Source organism: Athene cunicularia (assembly GCF_003259725.1).
Source record: "Athene cunicularia isolate RWA chromosome 3 unlocalized genomic scaffold, athCun1 chr3_part1, whole genome shotgun sequence".
In the NCBI taxonomy this organism is placed as follows: Eukaryota; Metazoa; Chordata; class Aves; order Strigiformes; family Strigidae; genus Athene; species Athene cunicularia.
In genome coordinates, this window is record NW_020799097.1 from 106,111,984 (window position 1) to 106,134,157 (window position 22,174).

The following is a 22,174-nucleotide window of genomic DNA, read 5'->3' on the forward strand; positions in this document are numbered from 1 at the left end:
TTATTTAAGCACTTAAGACCCTCCTTTTGAGGTCTCACTGCTCAGGCAGCACAACTCCCTCCAGCCCTTTCTTGGGGCAGGGAAGGCAGGAGCACTGTCCTGCATCATCCATGATGGAGAAAAACACCTCTTGAGGGGCTTCCCAGAGATCCCCAAAACCACACCAGAGGGTGCCACTGACAGCACTGCATGAGCCTCAGACCCTATTAAACAGCACAGCTCTGCATTCTCAGAGGCTGTAACTTCCAGCTGCCCCCCCCTCCCAGCACCTCATTATTTATAAGAGGGTCATTCTTGCAAGCAGTACTTAATTAGATAATTAAGAAGAAAATTAGCTGCCCCCTCTACACCTACAGCCTAAGCAGGCTGCTTTATACCCCTCATGGCACTGCTGGAGGTGCTGGGAGTTACTGTGTTAATGTAAGTGCTGGCCTCTCTTCTCTATATCGAGTGTATTAATACTTGAGTGTATTAATCCCTGAAGTGTCAGGGAGCCCAGGGCTTTGCTTTGGGGGTGCAGCAAAGCCAAGTGGAGGGCAAGCAGGGTTCTTGCTGTGGTGTGCTGGCAGCCCCAGCTCAGCACTGGGGCCTGCCCCTTTCCAACCAGGTGCATAAAGCTCAGGGTCAGCAGACACCAGCACTCAGTCATGAGGGCTTTCTTTCCCTGACTTTTTCCCTCCCCTCTCTGCCACAACATCATCTTACTGGAGCTTTGGAGCCTTTTGTTTTTCCCCACAGGTAGGAAGAGGAGCCATGTATTGATTGGACTCGGTGGCCCCCGAGAACTGGGGTTATAAGTAAAACATCAGCAGTCGGTAACGATGCTGTGGGAGCCTGCAAGCCAGGCAGGCAGGGAGCATGGACGCCTTTCTCACAGCCCACGAGAGATCGCTAGGCGCACGTATAGCAGCCTCACATCTGTAATACTCCCAGCTCTTTCTGGCAACAAGAGGTTTCTAGTCTTTAAGCAAAGTCCATGCAGGGTTTCTCCTGCAGTTTGTTTTAGAGGTGCTATGGCAAGCGGGAGAGATGCTGCAAGAACGAGTTCCCAGGTTGGGACTGCTCCTGGGGGTCTGGGCAGTAAATCTGACCCAACCCCATGCCTCGGCCACGTCTGTCGCAGGACAGGCTCCTGCTCCCCTGCACTTGCACCAACAACCAGGAGGGACTGGAGCTGCCTTCAGGCTCTACAACCTGATTTCTCCTTCAAGTGCAAAACCAATCTGGGGTACTTTTGGTGGCCTTTGGTCTCAATTGCTCCCTCTGGCACTGCCTGAGGGGCAGCTTTGAGGAAGAGGAGTAGAAGTGCATGGTAGCGCCAGGCAGCTCTGATGCCCCTGGGTGCTTTGATATTTTCGAGTGCAGGAATCGCAGGGTGGCACTCGGAAACTGCTCAGCGGGAGCCACAACTTAGCGCTAGCGAAAAACACAAAGACCGAAAAAATTCCTGCTGTGGAGCTGCCTTTGGTGGGCTTCCCTGCAGAAGGGGGATGGAGAAACTCAGGCCTCTCCTAGGGGTGCCCCCACTCAGTCTGGACCCCCAAAGCCCCAACTGTGCTCCCACTCTGCCCTGCTCCCTGCAGTCAGTTCCTGTTTGTCAGGACCTGTCCCTGGCCCAGGGTCCCTCCCTACTCTTGCTTTTACAGTGTTGCTCCTGGCATGTGCTGGGGTAACCAAGGCTGGAAGCCCGATTTCCCCCAAAATCATGCACACCAAAGCCAGCTGCTGCTGTTGTTCCCAAGATGCCACAAGCTGCACAAGGCAGACGTGGACTGTACACCAGGCGAATACTTCCCATATGCCTTTATTTGCAAAGTTACAGGATTTTTTTTACAGGCACTGTGCATTGATGTTTCAGACCGGTTTGGATATTTTTTGTTTATTTCCCAATGACCAAGAGGGGTGGTGGGAGTGGGGAAAATCCCTCACAGCAAACAGTTCCAGCCTCTAGGAAGGCATAAGACATCTGAGAGGAACAATCTGCTTCTTCCAAAGCCACAAAGCAAGGAATCTGGTTTATAAACAGGCTTAAAAAATAATATACTTATATAAGGGCAGCTTGAAGCTAAAGTACAGCGATAAGTGGTACATATCTATGCATATCTGTTCACGCCCTTTCTCCAAAGCTGGAAAAGGAATGGTTTAAAAACTAAAAACACATTTAAAAAAAAAAAAAAAAAAGGGATTCCATGCATTAAGTTTTAGTGTTTTGTGCAATTAAAATGGGATGAAAATAAATATAACTTAAAAAACCCCCCAACCTTTTCAATGACACTAATGGAACAGAGGCAAGTCTATAAGGCACTTCCACATGGGCTATTCTAAAAAGCCTGGCAAGGAGCTAAACCAGTGCAACCATTTACAATGGCATCAGATGAGCTAAAGACATCTGTCTGGTGAGATATGAACTGAGAAAAACTTTAGGAGACTTCAGTTCTTGGGGAAGAGGCTGGAGCATGACTGCAGATTGTTTGATGGCCAACTCCTCCTTATTGCTGCCAGGAGAAGACCTCCCTGACCGAGGGTGCTGGACTCACTGAAGGATGGCAGAGGGGCTCTGGAGCACTGCGCCTGGGGATCGAGGTGAGATGGCGGGTTTGGGGATGGAGCAGGTGAGGGATTTATGGCTGCCAAGCTCCTGCACCACCTCCTGTGCTTGCATGTTCCTTCTGTCCTCAACGTGAGGGACTCCGCGGCTCTCCCTGCAGCCTCCCCTCCCAGCTGTCCTCTGGATGGCTGACCTTTAGTGAGCCAGCTCTGCTGCAAGCAGGCCGCTTAGTTCAAATGTTCCAGGAAGTTAAAAAATAGCCTCCACCCTAAATAGGGAACTGGGTGTTTTTGCAGGAGCGGGAGCACAGAGGCTGTATGCACAGCCCGAGCAGGCTGGGGAGCCTGTGCCGAAGAGCAGTGGCAGTCAGGCCAGCTCTGTGGCACAAAAGGGAAGACGGGGGCGATGACTGATCCCAACTCTGCTTTGCCAAAGACGACTAAGCGGGCCACCTTGAGAGCTGCTTTGCTGCTGTAACCCTTAATTGGCTGCTGCTAAAAATTACAGAGATGCTCCAGGTGAGAGAGTTGTCCTGGGTTAGGTACGGGCATTGGCAGCACTACCCCTACACACATGCTTAGCTGCTGCCAGAAAAGACTGATCAACCTGGATGGTTACTTTAGGTCTCATAGTAGTCCCTTATAAGCTATTTTTTTTCTCCCCAGCCCTGCTCAAAGCCTTTAATTCCCTGTGGAGGGCTGGAGAACCCAGCCAAGGAGGGCTGGAAACAGCTCTTAGCAGGGGAGCTGGGTCTCTAGAGAGGAGCTCGAAGCATTACCCACCATACCAGTGCACCCAGTATGGGGGATGTGGGCAGGAAGCACCTGGCCATGGTAAATACCTGTGCCCAGCCACACAACCCTGCAGCTGGACAGTCCTCCAGTGCTACCTGAAAATAACTGAGCAACCACTACAGGATATCTTGACACAAAGAAAAACCTAAATCTGCCCTTCTAGCATCTCTTAAGGACTTTGCACATTCAGTTCCCTAGGCTGAAAGGTGCTGGCATAGACAACTAAAGGGCTCCTACTGTAGTAACCTTCACCATCTCCAGGCCTTGCTCCTGCACCCTGGCTGCCGGAGGGTCCTGGGCACAGCCACTTTCAGGATGAAGCTACTGATCCTACCACAGGGAGAGGCTCCTTCCTCTGCCAGTCCTCTTAAAACCAGGCTACACAAGAGACAAAAGCACAATAGGCAAAGCATGTGCTTGCCTAAGCATCCCCTCCAGACTGCTCCTGGCTGGCATGGCCATGTGCTCCCGCTGACTCTGCGAAGCCAAGATTTGAAGTTCAGCTTTTGTTCTGGTAGGTTAGATCTCTATTTACATGGAGAGGAAAAAAAAAACAACAACCCAAGACAACCTAAAAAAAACACAACAAAAACACATTAAATAGGGACAGTATAGCTTTCGAATGGGAAGGGTGAGGGCTGGAAAGTGTCTTGTAGTGCAGTTCAGATAAGTCAGTCGGGGGCAGGTTGGGGGATAGTGGCAGAGTCAGACGTGTGGCTTTAATGTAAGTCTTCGCTCTGGGACAACTCTGTCAGGATCTGAATGAGGTTGTCCAGCCCCCAGAGGTAGCCGTCCTCTCTGTTCCCTTCCACCCAGGGCACGTTGTGCTGGAGAACTTGTCCCTCCGGCAGCGGGGTGGTTTTCCCAAAGTCAATCATCCAGACTTTGGCCTGTTCCTTCTTGTCATGAATGAAGAGCAGGGAGCTCCCGATTACCTGCGGAGAAGAGAGTTCAGTTAGTGGTGCTCCTATTGTTCATTCTCAGCCAGATACATGGCTTCAGACACCTTATCTCAGGCTGCCTTTGCAAGAGATGATGCTGAGATTTTTGCATGAACAAAAGCAAGCTCTGTATTGCTGGCTGTGTTTGCACATGCAAATCGAGTATTCAGACAAGCTGATTTACTCATACAAATCCCAGCTCTTGGCAGAAAGAGAGGATCAGAAAAACATGGGCACAAAGGATAGAGATGTCATTTTGGAAATGGAGTCAAGGTCCCCAGGTAAGGAATGAGATGAAATGTCTCAGCCTTCAGATGGGAATCTTTTCCAAGGCTGGTTCTTTGTGACCGGCTCATGCTATTCACACTCAGCAGCCCTGTAGACATCACCACAGGGACGAGCATGCTCCAAGAACAAGTTACTCCCAGTGTGCTGTCTCCCGCCTGAAACATTGTCCAACTGCACCCAGATTCCTCCTAGAATATCCTCTCGGCTTTCACAGTGCTCTGGGGATGCAAGTTACAGAAATGCATGTACATAAATTTCCTTCTCCATGAGTTCACTCGGCTGCATCTGCTTTGAAGGGCTCTTTCCTATCCTTATCAACCTTTGGAAAAATCCTGCAGCAAGAAATAGCCTGGGCAAGACCCCGAATGCATTTGGGAAGGTGAAGCACATCACCTCTGACAGCAGAAGTCTCAAGGCCTGTTGCTGTGTGGGTGCAATGCTCACCACCCACACAGCTGGGAGATGCTCAGCAGGTGGGTAGGTACCTCCAGCTCAGCCCCTGGCCCATGCCGGCTTGCACTCCCAGCCAGGCTGATGCTCAGCAGCAGCTCCACTGCGGCTTCCCAGTGCTTGGGGAACACGTATCGATGTCAGGCCATTCACTGTTGTGCTCATCTGCTGAATCTGCTCCTCCAGTCAGATTTTAGCAGGCTGTGCTACAGAAAAGCACCAACAGGCGTGCTTCAGAGCTGTCCCAAACAACAACTGCTTTCCAAATTACTTGCATGAATTGGTGGATTATGAACTTGCTTGCCCTTGTATCACAAATAGGGACCTTGGTGACCAGAGCGCCATGGCTGTTAACAGACAGGACACAGTGTGCTGAGATCCAGAAGTGTGCCATAAGCTGTGCAGATACACAGAGGAGCGCAGCTCAAGGGGCATCCAACTGATGTCAGCCCTCCAAACCAGCAGCACTAAATGTTACCAGGGACTCCCGTGTCTGTGCTATCAGCAGGGTTTAGTTTAAGGTTTGCCTGAAAGGGTTTTGAATGGGAAGCATGCACTGTTTGCAAAAGCTATTACAAATTTACATTTTTGAGGAGACTTCCTCCTCCCAGAGCATTGGGAAAATGTACAAGGCCCAGAGATATACATTATTATAAATGCTTATCTTTAGTTCTTCTCCTAAGTTCTTATAGCCATATCTCCTTGCCAGGACAGAACATTTTAAGGAAAAGCCTTTTACTGACATTCTTTACTTGCCTGTCCTGGGTCTCCGAATTCTCCTGCAGCTCCTCAGAGGAGCCCTGCCCAGCGAGGGCCCTGTGGAGGGACACACAGAGCTTGGCAGACCTCCCGCTGTGCTTCATCTCAAAGTGGAATGGGAAGTCAAAGCTGCTGCTTTTTAATTTTTAAGGAGTGGAAACTCCTTTCAAAACCTCCTTGAAAGGCCGTTTTGTTTCTAAGTTTTCAAATGAAACCCTGGCACTTGGTTTCAGGGAGCATTTTGTTTCTCATGTTGAGCTGACCTGAAACCCTCAGTTTCGACATTTCCCTTCCAATTGCATTTACAGCGCTGCCATCAGGAGGCATAGCCTTATCAGGACCCTCCGTGTGCGGCCGGGGCCGAGGGACCATGGGCTCTTGGAGTTGTGGCTCCTGCTCCCCATGAGTCGCGGGTTCCTATGAGGCTCTTTGGCCATAGACATCACGTGCCAAGGACATGCGCTCGCTTGTTTTGTTAGGTAGATGCAACAGCAAGTACTCTTTGCCAATGTTAAATCAATAAAATGATTTAATTAAATTATGCAGCTTTCTATTCTAAATTATTCATTCATTCATTAGAACAGCCAAAAAATGTAGCACTTCCTCTTTGTTTTCCCACCAGAACTGAATTTTCACTGCAGAAAATGTTGATTTTGTGGACACTCATTTCTGGAGGAAAGTCCTTCCAAGGCACTTGTCCTTCAGCAAAGGCATTTTTGGGATGTCTGCAGTTTATGGCTGCAATGAAGCCTTGTTTGTTGGAGCAACTGGCAGCCAAATGATACATGACATGCATTCAGACAGGCATTTCTCTCCAGAAAACCCCTATACTTTTACACTAAGGATTTTTCCCAGTCATATAAACCCATAAGCAGCCCAAATTCTTCCTAGATCACTTTTAATCTGTATGAACATTGGTTTTCAGTAGATTTGAGCCCATGCCAGATGCATGAACATTTTATCAGTCACCAGCTTTATTTCTACATAAGTACTATTATAGATAAACAGGGGTATGAAAATATGGATCTAAGAATAAATTCAAAATTGCAGAAATTGACAGCCTCTGACTTTGACATCTGTTCCCTCCTTGGACCAGCTGAGATTAAACCATTTGCATTTCCAGGCAGATCTACCTAATCACGAGTATTACCTCATGGCACTTGAAGAATGGGGATGTCTCCAGGGTAGCACGGATACCCTTCAACCGGTTAAGGTAACTGTTCTGGAATTACAAAGAAAACAAACAACCCAAGCCATCAGCACTGCGGGAAGCCTACAGAAAATCTGCTGCATGGGGCAGACAGGAAAGTCATCCCTCCCAGCATCGTCTCCATGATACCATGTTTGCATGGAGAGATGCCGGGGCTGTCCCTCAGCCACCCTGTCCTCCCACAGACCTGTCCCCTGGAAGGGTGTCCTCTCTTTTTTGGGATCCACTTATCCTTTTGGCCTCTACAGCATCCTGTGAGCTCCCATGGCTTCCAAAACTTAGTGAGAGCATTTGCTTTTGCTGAACCAGTGCTTTCTGCAGACTTTTCCCACTGCATCCACAATGCTCCCAAGGAGGGAACAGCTAATTCAGCAGCTGCTATTGTGCATACACAGCCAGGCTGCTTTTTCTCTCACCTGCACTCTTCTTAATAGATCAACTCTTCACCTCACCTGTTGCTTTATCATTCAGTCAAGTATCGTGAGACACTTCTGTAACTCCGTATCAGCACTTCTTCAAAGTTGGTACCGTAGGTGGAAGGGCTTTCACACTAGTCAGCATGCAGGTCGAGACCCACACCCCTGTTCAAGCATCCCTGCAAACTGCTGGAAGGCACTAGACGTTCTCAGGGGGCCCCTTTGATAATTTGATTCTGAGGTTTAGATAGGAGGTCTAAGCATAGGAACATGCACAGCAGGTATCTGGGCACTATAATACACCTAATTTTTCACTCTTTGACTGTGTGGGGGGATGTGGGGGTCACTGTGTTGCAATAGTTCGTCTAAGTAGCCCCATCCAGAGCCAGAGCATGATGGCACGAATGTGCTCCAAGCTCTTTGGGGATAAAATGCAGCTAGGCAACTTCATTTTAAGATCCAGGAATAATCCCTGGGTAACTCTTGTCAAAGTGAACATGCCAATGTGAAGGAGGCAGTGCCAAGGCCCACTTCAGCTGGAGCCTTGTGTTTGTAGGCTTTATATAGTACAGCTTAAAATGGGAGTGCTTTGTCAAATAAGATATTTGACACAGTTGGTGTAAATTGTTTACAGCTACATCTCGTATTCTCCTGGCAATGTAGAGAAACTTGGGAAATGCAAACCACGGCTTGCCTGTGTGGAGGGCGCCTGGCAAGGCAGGGGGATGCCTTGGCCACCTGTCCTACAAGACCGAGCATGGGGCAGCTCACTCTGCCAGGATGGGAGCCCCCGTTGCCCACGCAACATAGTGAGGTAAAGAGGGGGCTTGGGGGCTGCTGTAAGCCCCAGGGACGAGGGTGCAGAGCCTGGCTGTGCCTCTGCACCAAGTTTTGGGGCCAACCCTTGAGCATCCCCAGCAGCCTCAGACCTAGCCTAAGCAGTGCTGTTGCAGCATATGTGTCCACTACCAGCCCTCCACTGCTCTCCTCTCACCCCTGCGCCAGGATGGCATTTCTCTTTGCTATTTTTCATGCTTTTTTAAGAGTAATTGCTCAGGCTGCAGCCCCTCAGGGCAGGGATGAGCCAAGGGCAGCCTCTGCAGGAGAAGCCCTCTCCTGGGAAACCCTCCCCAGCACTCCCCACTTACCAGAATGTTGCGGTTTCCTCTGGTGAACTCCCTGAAGGCCTCCATAACTTGTTCCTTTGTCCTGGTCTTCTTGAAGTCCCGGTTCACAGTGCCATCCTCTTTCTTGAAAAGAAGGGAGAGCGGTGAGTGAGATGAGGAGAGAGGGACCCGGGGCAAAGACGGGTGTTTTGGTGGCCACACATATCCCTGAATAGGACGCAACCAGATTTTTTTGGCAGCTGAAGGACCTGTCTATGGAGGTGGGGTGAGAAGAGGGTAGCAGCTCTCTGCCTTGCACATCCCAAAGCCTCCTGCAGCTCCACTGCTTGCCCCCTATTGCAAACAGCAAGTCTCCACCATCACGTACTTGCTGAGGTCACCAGCAATGTGGACGAGCTGCATCTCATGGACTGGGCACTCAATGCCCATCAGAGGCTGGAGACCACCTGCTTCTGGCCACACTAAGCCCAGGTGGCTTCCCAGCATGGCTGTGGCTGAGCACAGGTGCTGACCCCAGCCTTGGGCTGCACCCCTGATTGGGGAGGAAAGCAGAGCACAACCATGGCAGGACACAACTGAGTGAGGACAGAGGCAACATCTCAGAAGCAGGTGCAAAACCCCTCCGCACTAAGTCCTCCACAAACCCACTGAAGCAAGGAGATGAAGGTAGGGAACAAGCTCCACAGCTGTCTTGACACACTAGTCCTTTGATTGCCCATGAAATGCAAACCCTCAAAACCAGCAGCCTAGTGCTCTCCTCTGCCTCTTCCCCAGAGGCACATCTGTGCTTGGCCCACCGCAGGGATGGCGTGGCTTGGTCTGCCATGGGGACAGCACACAGCCCTGACCCAGAGGCTCCTGGCTGAACCTCTGGGAAGCTCTGTAGGTCACTCGCCATTTCCCCGCTACTGCTGGGGCTCTGATTCTAGATCGACATGTTTCATTGTCTGGAGTGGCCATGAGTCGGGCAGGCAGAGCCGGCTTCCTGGATACAGGGGCTATTTTAAACCGCACGTGCTCGTGCTCACAGCTCTGCTTGCAGAGCTCCATCCCACCACTCCGGACAGCTCGTCTGCACACAATAGAGCAAAGGGACAGAGGCCAGAAAGACATCCTGTGGTCTGGGGAAGACGAAGTAAGGATGAAGAAGCAGAGCAGAGGCTGGGGAAGGAAAGAGCACAATGAAAACACCTGCTCCAGAGACTTATGTGCATTGGCAGGACTTTGAGAGAAGTGCCCCAAGATGGGGCCATGTGCATCCCCCTGGACAGAGGGGCTGCCCATGGCCATGATGGCCAGTCCAGCCTGGGGGAGGGCCAAGCACCCAGGCTGTGGAGAGTTGGGCAAAGCGAGCCCAGCACCAAACCCACACCTGATGTGCGGGGATGAGTCACGCAGGACACTTCCAGCTTGCATGTTGTGCAAGTGTTAACAAAGACAATAATGAAAGCAACGTGTGAGAAGTCTTGCTCTCCAGGAAGAGCTTTGTTTGCACAGGGTACGACCAATGTACCCAGCTTCAAACCACCCTGGGCCCACCCTGATCACCGTGCTGCCACAGGGTATAAAAGCAAGGCTAACGGCTGGCAGAGCATGCATTGGCAGGGGCCAGGGACAACCTTCTCCCTGGAGACCTCCCTGCCGTAGCAGCCATCCTGCTGACAGACCAAGCAGAGCCAAGCTCTCTGCTTTAGCTGTGTCCTGCGGGTGCTCTGGTGCCATGTGTGCAGTGTATAGGGGAAGGGTGCTATGCCGCTATACATGTGTCATGTGAGCCCTGACATGCCAGTTCAGAAATCAACCCACCCTCTCCCTGGGGGACAATAGATATCAATTTGGAGAAGTGCCACAGCGCTAATTTCACATGTAAAGAGCACAACTTTCCACAAAGCATCCAAGAAAGGAGATGGACTTCTAAGTGCTCCTAAAAATAAATGAAAACCACAGATGGCCTTTCAGATAAGGTAATCTAGGCTTCAGGAAAGCCAAACAGCATATTCGTAGTGCTGCTCCCATCATTACCCGCCTCCCGCGGTTTCCTTGCCCAGTCAGAAGCTGCTGCCATGGGGCTTACAACTGCCATGACATTTACAGGTGTCCGAGCCCCGAGGGGGCTGGCTTCCACACAGCAAAATGTGAGAGGGGCTGATAAGGGCTATCGCAGCCTCCGCCCCACCAGCGATTCCAGTTTGCACTGGAAATCACTGGGGCAGGATTCGGGGTCAGCCAGCTCTCCCTCCAGCACTGTGTCTGGCCTCAGATGGGGCTTGCGAGCTGTCCCTCTTGGGAAAGTCAGGTGAGGGCTTTCAGGGCTTGTTCCGGGACCCTGCAAACCTCCCAGCCCCAGGAAATATTATCTCACCATGACCTTGCTGCAGGCAGTCATGAGTGACTCTCAGATCAGAGCAGGAGCTCAGGAGTGACACTTCTTCCAATGAGCTCCATTAAGCTTCAACCGGGTCACCGGAGATCACTTGTATTACTTTTAGCATGGTAATTTTATTAATAGCTACTGTTTCTAACAGTTCCAAGCTATTCCAGAAAATGAGTGTCATTATCTCGTAGAGGAAAATTTCTATTTTAAAGAGTAAGAACTGGATCCTCAAGGTCACCCTGGAAAGCAAGAGCTCAGGCAGGATGGGGACATCCTCATTCCCAACCTGAAGCTGCCTGTTCACCTCACCTGCCCGTGCTGCCCCAAAGGCTATCGCCACTCCTGGCCTTCCCCTGTGCCTAATCCTGTCCCTTCCTGGCACAGCAAGGTGCTCTCCTGTATCAGCCTCTGGCCGTGAGCAAGGGGCAGGGCAGATTCACCCCCACTCTTCCCAGGAAAGCATGCGCAGCAGGGAAGAAAACATGGGGAGACTTGTCATTAAATAACAGTTTCACAAAATTTCCTCAGATGGCTCAGTAGCAGCTCAGGGCACCAAAGGAGCTTTCCCTAATGCGGTGACTTGACCCCAGCAATAGGGCAAATATAGGGATACAGCACAGCATGACCAGCTCTACAGTCCTGCTGGAAAAAAAGCCAGCCAAGAGCCAGCATGAACTGTTAATGCTTTAGCTTAGGGGAAAATAATTGAGAAGCTGAGGGATTTAAGGAGAATTACAGTAATTAGAGCCTTGATCAAATTAGTCAGTCCCTAGCAGCAGCAGGATTACTCCTGGAGGCCAGCACTTCTCAACATTTTTCAATTAAAGGGCTGTTTCACCCCTCCGAAAAAATCCACTGCTCACATCATGCAGTGGCTTGGTTATGGTCAGCTAAAACACAGGTGGAACTCTCTGCACTCCTTTATGGCTTTTATTTCCCTCCACAGTGTTTTTTGGCCTGTGTGGGAACATGATTTGGGCTTGGTTTTTCAATTTTTCATTTCAAGCAATTCACATATGACCTGTTTTGCCGTAAAGCTCCTTAAACATCCCCAGATCGCAGAGAAGCACTACTGGAGGCCAAGGATTTATCATGATGGACTATAAATAGACAGATATTCCTGATTATAGCAAGAAAGCAGGGAGAAGAAACAGTGCATGGGAGCTTTGGTCCCAATTGGCCCACTCCTTTTTTATTTAGCCTCAGTTTTATAAGCTCCAGCAAAACAATAGCAATGGGAACTAGGCAAAGGGTTGTCCTGAGCAGTTCACAGCATGCTCACAGGCACCTGTGGCAGAAAAGTGATTCTGGGAGAGCTGAGGGGATCAGGGAAGAGTTGCGGAATCAAGCAAGTGCCCTGACCCAATGTAGGCACCACAGAAAGTTACTGTGGGGGAACATGACCATCAGCATCCCAGGCAGGGGCATGGGATGGGCAGCGGTTCCTCACATTGCTGCTGATGGAAAACTCTAAGGGATTCATCTGAAGGGCTGGATGTTCCTCAGGTTTATGAAAGTGGTTGAGTTAGAGGTAAATGCAACATTCTCTGCCCGCCATGTAACAGCTGAACTAAGAAGGTGCGCCCCTCCCTGTGCGCAACACACTTTGCTGGGCTTCCCACAGTCTGGGGACTTTGTCCCACACAGCAGGACAGACAGACGGATCTCTCCCACCAGCAGTTTGGTACGTGGGTGATCAGAAGCAGCAGCTCCGAGTGACCTTCTCCTGTCAACTACCTCTTAAACCCATAGTCTAACATTTGCTTGCACATGTTTGCTGATAAGGTCAAGGGAAATGCTACTAGGAAAATCTGCAAAATCTAGTGTAAAGTCTTTTTCATGAAAGGGCTTCATTTCTTTTAATTCTGTCATTTTGACACCACCATGTCTGGTCAGGAGAGGTGCAGGAGTTTAAGGTGACAGAGAGACAAATGGGTATTCGGGGAAAATCACAGCCAACTGAGGGAGGAGAAAACCAATCCAAGATCAAGAGAAGGAAACTCCTCCAACCAAGATCCATGTAGAAATCAAGCAAGCAGCTGCCCTGAGCTACTGCCTGGGCCCCCACAATGCCCCAGGCTTGAGTTACTCCAGGTACAACTTGACTGAGCTCCCCTCAGCTGCCAAGCCAATGCCATGCCCAGGCATGCACTGAAATCCTTAGCTCAAGTATGATATTAACTTTAATTCAAGTTGGCTAGCTATCAAAAGGCATATGCCGTTGTTGATGTTCATGCAAGTCTTCTATCACTAATACAACTGCTCTGCAGTTACAGACCTAAGTGTAATCAAGAGCCATCCTGGACACCTCTCTCACCACAAAGTCTGCTTGAGAGGAGAAAACCTCCTGGGCTGGCTCATCTAATGGGGTCACCAAAGCATCCTAGCAGGTATCTCCAGAAACGTGTTAGCTCTGAGAAAGCGCAGTCAGCAGGTTACACACACATGCAGGTGCCAGCAGAAAGTGCCGATGCTTGTGTTCACCCCATTTCACAGGGCTCAGTTGCTGAATTTTTCCAGACAGAGATGTAAATACAGCCTCCTTACCAACTGCGGCTAAACTCACAGCTCCAACCACAGATCGGCACACGTTCAAGATGGGATTTGGATTAACGGCTCAGCCTAGCAGCACAGCAGTATCAAAAGCAAACAACTAATTTGAGTCTTCAAGCCGGAGGACAGCACTTTGCATTTCACACTCAGGGAGATCAACCAAGCAGCTGATTTAATGAGATTATGGCTCAAACTCTCCTCTTGCATTGATGCCCTGAGCTCAGCTGTGCTCTCAGAAGAGCAGCACTGCCCCAGGCCAGGCACCTGATGAGGCTGGTTTGGCTGCAGGGACTGGGGATGACCTGATGTGACACGGTCTCACCACCAGCCTGCTGTGTGTGCGCCTCCGTGAGTGAGTTTGAGTTTGGTTACCAAATACACCCAGCAGCTGTTCCCCCCACACTGCACACCTGGAGCAGCCTCACCTTTATCCCCTCAATCCTGAAGCCCAGCGTGGCAGTGGAGCTGATGGTTTCCCTCCACTGCATGTAGCGGGGCTTGGTTACTGCCCGTAGCACATTCTCCTCCTCGGTGGGGGCATCAGGGTCCACCTCAATCATCTTCTGGTACATGTCCTTCCTCAGGCTTGGCTTCTTCCTGGCCTTTATCAGCTCCTCCTCCAAGTATGTCCTGCAAGGAGTGAGGAGGGCCATTAGCTGGGCCACCACATGAGATGTCACATGCCACCCTTACCCCAAAAATCAGGCCTACCCAGGATCCTTATGCAGTAGGGCAGCATAGAAAATAATGGAGCAAGCCTCACTGCAGGTGATTTGATTGGGATTTAATTAGCACTGCATCATCAACACCTGATATCTTTTCAATTCATCAAGGAACCACAACCCCTTTGGCAATAACAAGGCAGGTTATTTTTCACAGATGCTCATGGTGCTGCTGCTGCCACCCCTTGATCCTAGGGGGCCTGTTCAGCAAACATGAGCAGTGACTTAGTGGCTCTCACAAACTAAACATGGCTTTCAAGATGTGCCCAGGAAACTGTCCACATGCTCTGGGACCTAGCTAAGTTGAAGGCAAGAGGGAAGCTGCTATGTCCCAGCACTCAGTGTTAGCTGCTGTCCCCTCCAAGGTCTGGGCAGTGCGGGCAGCTGCTGCCAAAAATGCTCCTGTGCCTCTCCTGTGCTCTCCCATCCCCTCATCCTGTGCACCGTGAGAGCTGCACTTCTCAGGGCTTTACACAGGACTGTTCTGATGTTAATGGTTTTTGCCCAGGATAGGACTGACTTAAGCAGACTATCTAGCAAAAGCTTCCTGTACAGGACAGAGCAGAGGAAGGGATGCAGCCTTGGACAGGTGCTTACCATCACCCCTGGGCCCACGGGGTGCAGCCGGGATGGGGGAATGGGTGAAAAAGGATGGAGGGTGCAGAGGAGTATGCAAAGATCTTAGTGTTATGCATCCTTCAGAGGAGCACCAGTCTGTGCCAGAGCACACTGGTGGAGAACTTCTGCGCTCTGGCATGCAGAAAAACATCATCCACAAAATACTACTTCCTGCAGCAGTAATAAACCACTATGTAACTCCTCTTGCAGCTCCCAAATCTGACCCAGCTCAGCCCGGCAAGTGTCCAGGCTCTCTCAAAACAACTTGCCAAGCTGGATGTGCCAGCAGAATGACACAGGAATGACCCTATCTGTTGCCTCCTTCCCCCCAAATCCAAACTGCTCCACACCTTCCACCAGCCATGCCCAGCTCTGCAGAGGGGCTGTGCCCTCTCCCCACGTCCCTTGTGCCAAAATCCTCCAGAGCCAAGCAGAGCACACAGGGAGGATGCTAGGCAGACTACGTGGGATGGTGTTCCTGTGTTTCCCACAGGCTTAGCAAGGCAAACTGGTGTCTTTGTTCAGGGCAGGCATATGATTACTAAGCAGACATACCCAGGCCATCAGCCCCTTTGAAAAACACCGCAGATAAAAGTGATGAAAGGCTTCAGCTGAGATCACCAAACCCATGATTTTTGAACAGATGGAATAAAATAGTAGAATAAAGCAGTGGTGCGCTCAGAAGTCCTGATCATGCCACTTAGAAAGCTAGATTTCCTTTCGATGAGAACAACAGATCATCTATGTTTGTGGTTTGGTGCCCCCACATCGCTCCAGACTTGAACGACCACCAGGGCTTAAGAAAGACTAATTTTTGTTTAGAGGTGACTGGAGGAGGCTGCCACATCCCAAAGCCAGAGTGGCAGGAAAAAACCAAACCTGTATCTGCCTGGCAGCAAGCTGCTGGCTCAGAGAACAAGTTTAATAGCCCTGAGGTTTAGTTTATCTGCCAGACCCTCTCCTGCCTGGCCACAGGGATGCTCCACTCCCCAGCATTAGCCCAATGCACCCTCCTGACCAACTTGTCCCACAACACCGTCTTATCTAACAATGATGATGGCCAGCACATTTGCCCCCTTGCCTGCTCTGCCTGTCTCAGCTCCAAAAACCCAGGTGCACAAATCACCCAACCTGTGATTTGTGTGTGGGAGGCTTTCCTCCTCCCAGAGACAGCTGCAGGAGCACCTAGGCAGCGTGACCAGCAGGTCTTCCTCTGATGGCTGCCATCTCTGGGTCCAGAGTGGGTCCCGTTTCCTTCCCGTGGCAGCATGGAGTGTGCCAGCCGGGGGCCACGTGGCTGCCCTGGGGCATCCTGCCCTTCTCTCCACCCCTCCGGTGGAAAGTATTCCTCGCCTCTTCCCTGCCGACAGCCCGACACACCAGTTCGAGTTTCACATCAGGAGTTCAGGAGGGGAAAAAAAAGATTCCTCCCTCCCACAGAAACCATCAGCTTTTCCAGCAGCACAAGCGTCTCCACAGTGTCTGTGCTGCGCCTTAGCCAGTGAGGGGGGTCTCAACCTGCCCTGCCGCCAGCCTGCAGCAGACCCAGGGCTGAGCGGTGGCCTGAGGCTGCTCCAGAACTGGCAGCTGCCTGGGGTCACCAGCCCTGCTCACATTTGCTATGGGACACCCTCATCAGCTGTGTTTCTAGCTCAAAAACTGCTGCTGGCCAAGTGGCTGCAGCCTGGGATCTTGGCGTATCTGTAGATGGTTCTCAAGGAGGACATGGGTAATGTTGCTCATCTGTTAGGAAATGTTTCAGGAACTTTGCATGAAAGGCACTCAACTACTTAGCACACACATTTTATCCCTCAAGTGTGTATGGAAGCAAAGGATGAGGAAAGTCTGTTGTTCACCAAAGCTGTGCCATTCAAGTGTCTTTATTTCACCTCTCTGGTACACTGGGCAGGATCTCCCACAGCTTCTGCTCCCTGTCCTTTGGCCATGTCCTCCTGCAGCAGAGAGAGGCAGGTGGCCATCCCCCTAAAAGCTATTCTGCCATTCTGGTGTACCCAAACCCAAACAGTGTGCTGTCCCCTCTGCTGCACCAAACAACTTTCCCAGCACAAGGGACAGACAACAAGCAGAAAGAGCCTGGTGTGTCCCTCCCATACCCAGGCTTCCCCGTGGCTCTCTCCTCACACTGTTGGCTTAGCTCTTTCTGAAGATAGGTAAGCCTGGTGTTCTCATTTGTGTCTTTCAGAGGGTTTTACCCAGGAGATGCATTTGCTTTGAGAATCCCATCTTAAAGCTCAAAAAACATCCCAAAGCCACTCACCTGACCCCCATTTTGCAGTCCATAACACAGGGGGAGTCAAATTCAGCCAGCAGATCTTCCATCTGGTTGTATCGCTCCCCGTCCTTCACAACGTCTCCGTGGTAGGCAGGAACATAGGGCTTCAGGACATCGTTCATCAGGCGGTTGAGGCAGCGCTGCTCTGATTCACAGTGCTTCTTCAGTATCCTGCCGTTGGCCGCTGCCTTGAAACTACCTGAGGGTGACAAGGGACAATGTGGCACTTGCTTTGGATGGGGCATGATGCTGTGTCTTCCTAGAACAAGAAGGGCAGCCCAACACCTTGAAAGCATCTCCATTTACACCCCTACCCAAAACAGTCCCTGCAGGCTGGGACTTAGAAGCTTGGGCTGCCAGATTCACACATAGTGTCAGAGGTTTATGACCAGCAATGTCACCACCTGAAACGGTGCAGAGACCTGCCCTGCAGCACCCAGCACATCTGCTTCACATCCTCTATGTACTTCAGGGTAGGTTCACACTTTTGTCTCTAGGCTCATGTGTGGGGCATCTTTGGGCTGGGCAGCATCACCTGCTTTACTGTGGATCAGCAAGAGGGCTTGGGTCTCATCCAAAGGACTCAGATTTCTGCTGCTTGAGAAAAAAGTGGCCGTAAAACCTTCTGGCCCCCGGAGACTGAAAGCACAGAGCACTGCACCTTCACATCACCCTCGCTAGCATTTAGGTAAGTTAGCCTCCTGGGCTAGAGACATGGGAGCTGAAATCTGTGACATTCATGCAGCAGTCTGAGGCAATTCTGGCCAGCAAAGCCCATTCACCTGAGATAACAGAATCTTTTCACCACTTTGCCCCTCCCCATGCTCCATACCTGCGTGTCCTGCTAGCTGGATCCAAGGGTACTTCTTCTTGAAAGACATCACAAATGGGGACCAGTGCACCATATTCTTGATCTTCCGCCATGATTTGCTCTAAGGGAAAAAAAAAAATCATAAAGGTGAATGCAATGTTTTAAGCTTTTACTGTCCGTGAAGTCACTTCAGGCAGCACGCAGCTGTTTTGGACAGGGGAGGAAGCACCGGAGCCAGCACAGGATGGAAGCAAACAGAGAATCTGCTCTTTTCCCATTGCCCTGTGCCAAGCCGGGGCTGCTGGGCCTCGACTTCACATTCAAAAATCACAAGTAACATCACTAAAGTAGATGGCATTAAAGCCTTGTTCCAGTTGGCTGCTTCTGCTGCGGAGGGCCCAGCCATCTACATTACCTTGTCTCTGCTCCCTGCATCCCTTTGCAGAAGCAGCAGGGACATTAACCCATCCTTGGGTGCTGCATGAGATCACGGCAGACGCAGTGGGGAAGGCAGCCCAGGATTGCTATCCAGCCACAAAATTCAACTGCAGCATCCGTGGGGAACGGGAGACAGTCGCACAAGTGTGTATAGGCTCATCGCCTGGCTTTTGTTCCCCACTGAAAGGCAGCTGCTTTGTCCATTAAGCTGGCAGCCCGCATGCAGCTGATCCGCCTGCTTTGGCCCATCCGTTACTACATTTGAAGAACAATTCCCTTCTGACATGTTGTGTTTCTCGCCAGATAGATTGCACAAAATTATTTACACGACTGTAACGAGGGCTGCATCGGACATACGAAAGCCACCTTCAAAGGCTCTTTCCTGTGAGAGTTTTTCCCTAGATTGTTCTGGGGAATATGCTGCCAGTAAAAGGCAGGGGGACAACCTCTTATCTCGGCCCCTGAAGGCGATGGTGCAAACAAATCAGGCGAACAATATACAACGGCAACAATGGAAAAATGCCTTCTCGCAGGAGCTGGGACAAACATACGGCACAGTTCTGGCTGCTTTGAGCTACTGGGTTCAGCCGGAAGCCCACAGATAAATTATCCTCATTTGCTCCTCTCTGAAGGCATAGAAGGGAGCCTTCCAGAAAGCCCAAGTAATCTCTTCCTCGTGTTTGGAGAACCAGCCCCTGTTCCAGTAATGCTTTGCAGACAGGCGGGGAAGAGCCAGCAGCCCCGACTTGCAGTTTGGATGCCTTGTCGAGGGTGAACTCATGGCACAGGAATCTGTGCTGGGAACTGCTGACATGTTTAAATGGCGAGGAAGAAGCCAGACAAAGATGTTAGTGTCTAAAGCATGGAAATTACATTGGGTTACCCCTGTGCCGTACACCAGCCCCGCCGGGGAGTGGAGACGCATCGCATGGAGATGGAGGGGCTGCCCGCACAGTGAGGATCAGGGGGTGGAAGAGTGGAAGAAGGGTCCTTCCCCACCTCCCAGCCGGGGAAGACCAGGGTGGCCCTTCTCTGGACAACTGCCCATGGCCGGGAGCGTCCCGGCATGCCCTGGCACTGGTACAGCAGCGCAGGAGTTTGGCAAGCAGCTACCCAAGCATGGGGTGACACCGGGCATCCCCTTCACCCAGGCTCCTCTGCGCTGTGAGTTTGCTCTGCCGCCTAGCTTGCTTGCTTTGGCAGAGGGGTCGGGCAGTTCCCTACCTGACATGAGGATGAATGTTTTTATTTCCAAACAGAGTGCCAGAACTTGTGCGCTTTAGCTGTTCTTTGTTCTCCTTTTGGCAGAGAGCGAGAGGGAAGGGGGGGTGGTGTCCCCTCCTTTTGTTTTTAAAATAGTAACATCAAGTCCTGGCTGATGTAATGAAAAAAAAGGGGGAAGAAAAAGTCTCTGAGTGAGTTTGGACTCTTAGATGAGTATGACCCACCTCCTCTAAAACAAGGAGGAGTCCTCCCCTCACTACAGTACAGCATCATAAGTCACTCAGTCCCAGGAAACATGCCAAGGCAACACGCCTTCCCAAGCCAAGATTTTGTTTTTTGGTAGTTAGAGCTTTATAGCTGAACCCTTGAGGTACTTCAAAGCGCAGGCAGAATGAAGGCAAGTGGCCCCTAAAGCAGGGCAAGCCCCCCTGGCTTCCCCCTGCCAGGGCTTTCCCAGGAGCGATGTGCTCTGCTCCGGCACCGCCCCAAGTGTAGGGTACTTTCCCTACAGCTTCAAGAGAGATGTTATGTGGCCGCGCACCATTGGCAGGGTCCTTCACAGCCACCGGGGATGGCTGAGAGCTTCCAGCAAGAGCTCTGCACTTATTCAAACACTGACATGCATTCAGACATCTCAAAGCCAATGGCTCGGGATCCCAGTTGTGCCAACCTCTGTTTCGGGCTCCTGCAACTGGCCATGGAAAATCAGAGCCACAAGGTTCACACACCTCTCCAGTTTGACTCCACAGCCATGTGCAGGAAACAGCCCCTCTGTGCTTGGCAGCTGCTGCCTCCCGCCTGCCCGGCGCTACAAAGGGAGTATTAAAGCTATTTACAGTAAAGAAATCTTCTTTAGCCCAGCCTGTCAGAAGCCATAAGGGTATCACCTCCAGGATCTTCTGTAACTTTGGTTTATACTTCAAGGAGTTATTTGCACGTAGGTCCAGAATCACAGGCACAGCTATATGTACATGGAGGGAAAAAACAGCTTTGCAGGTGATGTTCCCAAGTGATGCTGGTGAAGGGCAGATACGTGCTCATTTGCCTACAAAGGAGTAAGCATGCAGGCTGTCACGCTGAAAGCTGAGCATGCTTCCAACCCTTCTGCATGAACAAAGCCCGCGCCTGCTTGTGGCACCCTACTCTCCCCCAAATCCAGCTCCGTGGTTGCTTTCCCTCCCAGAAAACTCAAGAAGCCCTGTTGACCGGTTGCGCTTTTGTACACACAACAACAGCATGTAGCCTGTATAAGCAGGGAATATGCACGAGGTGTCTGATGCAATTTGACACTTTTTATTTAAAACCTGTTTCAGCATCAGCAAATGCTGACTGATTAGCTGTTAGGTAGCAAATTATTTAGTAACTCTGGAAATATATTTAGTGAGGAGCGTCACTGTTTTCCCTAATTGTCTGACACATGGAAATGAAGCCGAGCAACTGTCAGAATCAACTCTAAAAATGAACTTTCAAGGGTTTCTGCAGCACTCTGCTTTGCCTCTGCCCCCTTACAGCTTTTGCTCACTGTGGAGCATGGTGCCCCAAGCCAGGGGTGGGATACAGGCCAGAGGAGTTAAGCCCTCCCAGCGAGCACCCACAACTGGTCAGTGAGAGAGGAGTGCTGAAAAAACAATTTTATCGGTTGAATGTTTAACTTTACTTATCTGAAGCTTAAAGCAAACTCTAGGCTTTCCCCATCTGTCAATAAAGCTTCATATGGAAAGAACAACATAGGAGAATTTAGTGCCAACCCAGAAGGTCAGAGGATATATTGTGTTTAATTAGATTAAACAAAAAGTGACTGATGAGCTCAGTGCTCACTGTACATTTTCCCTATAGCATATGGCATTCCTTTAATGTCTGCTTGAAGGAGACATGCCTTTCTGGGACTGCCTGTCGCCTCCCTTTCCCAGCGTGGACGTTGGTGGAATTTGACTAGTGTTACTCCCCGTACACGGAGCCAGCGGGGTGTTCTTCCCTTTCCATGCATTCAGCCAGAGAGATAGGCAGTAACTGATTTAATTTGCTGAAATTACGGTTTCCTATGGTTTTATGGGACCAAACGGTACTGGAAATAGTGGGAGCTGGACCGCTGTTTCAGTGCTTTTTATTAGCTAGAGCATGCACCATTAGAAGCAAGATTACGCAGCTGGGGCAGGGGAAGGGAAAGAGTGGGAGCAGTGTTAAATTGATGATTTTCCCAATTCTAGAAAGAACTTCAGCCCCTTTCTCCTGAAATAGCCAGGAAGATCCTGAATCCTAGGATCAGAAGAGATGGATGAAAACTATGAGGAGACAGTAGTGTCACCAATGCCCACTATTTGCCCTGGCTTCTGTGGAGTTGCTGCAACCCAGAGGAATGTACGAATGACGTCCCGTTTTTCCCTCCACTTTGGAGAAAGCCCCGCTCCTGTGGCATGCTGACATCCAACCACCCCCGGCACTCCTTGCAGCACTGAAACACCCAGGTGGCCAGGCAGCCCCACTGGCACGTCCCCAGCTGCCCACCCCTCGCCAAGCGCAGTGGCTCAGGAGAGGCACCGCACCAGCCTTGCCCTGTGCCCAGCACCCTCCCTTGCTCCTCAGGTGCCAGAGTGACCCCCCAGACACC

At 50.7% G+C, this 22,174-nt stretch overlaps 1 protein-coding gene across 1 annotated transcript in view; it reads right to left on the bottom strand.

Moving 5' to 3' along the window:
* Positions 1-1,786: 1,786 nt before the first annotated feature.
* ITPKB (inositol-trisphosphate 3-kinase B) overlaps positions 1,787-22,174 on the bottom strand; it is a 68,103-nt gene continuing 47,715 nt past the window's right edge. The window contains exons 2-7 of the mRNA XM_026845784.1: positions 17,926-18,025; positions 17,079-17,292; positions 13,886-14,090; positions 8,555-8,656; positions 6,931-7,002; positions 1,787-4,277 (exon numbers count right to left, since the gene is read on the bottom strand). Of these exons, the coding sequence (XP_026701585.1) occupies positions 4,062-4,277; positions 6,931-7,002; positions 8,555-8,656; positions 13,886-14,090; positions 17,079-17,292; positions 17,926-18,025 (909 nt within the window). The 3' untranslated portion in view covers positions 1,787-4,061. The remainder of the gene's footprint in view (positions 4,278-6,930; positions 7,003-8,554; positions 8,657-13,885; positions 14,091-17,078; positions 17,293-17,925; positions 18,026-22,174) is intronic.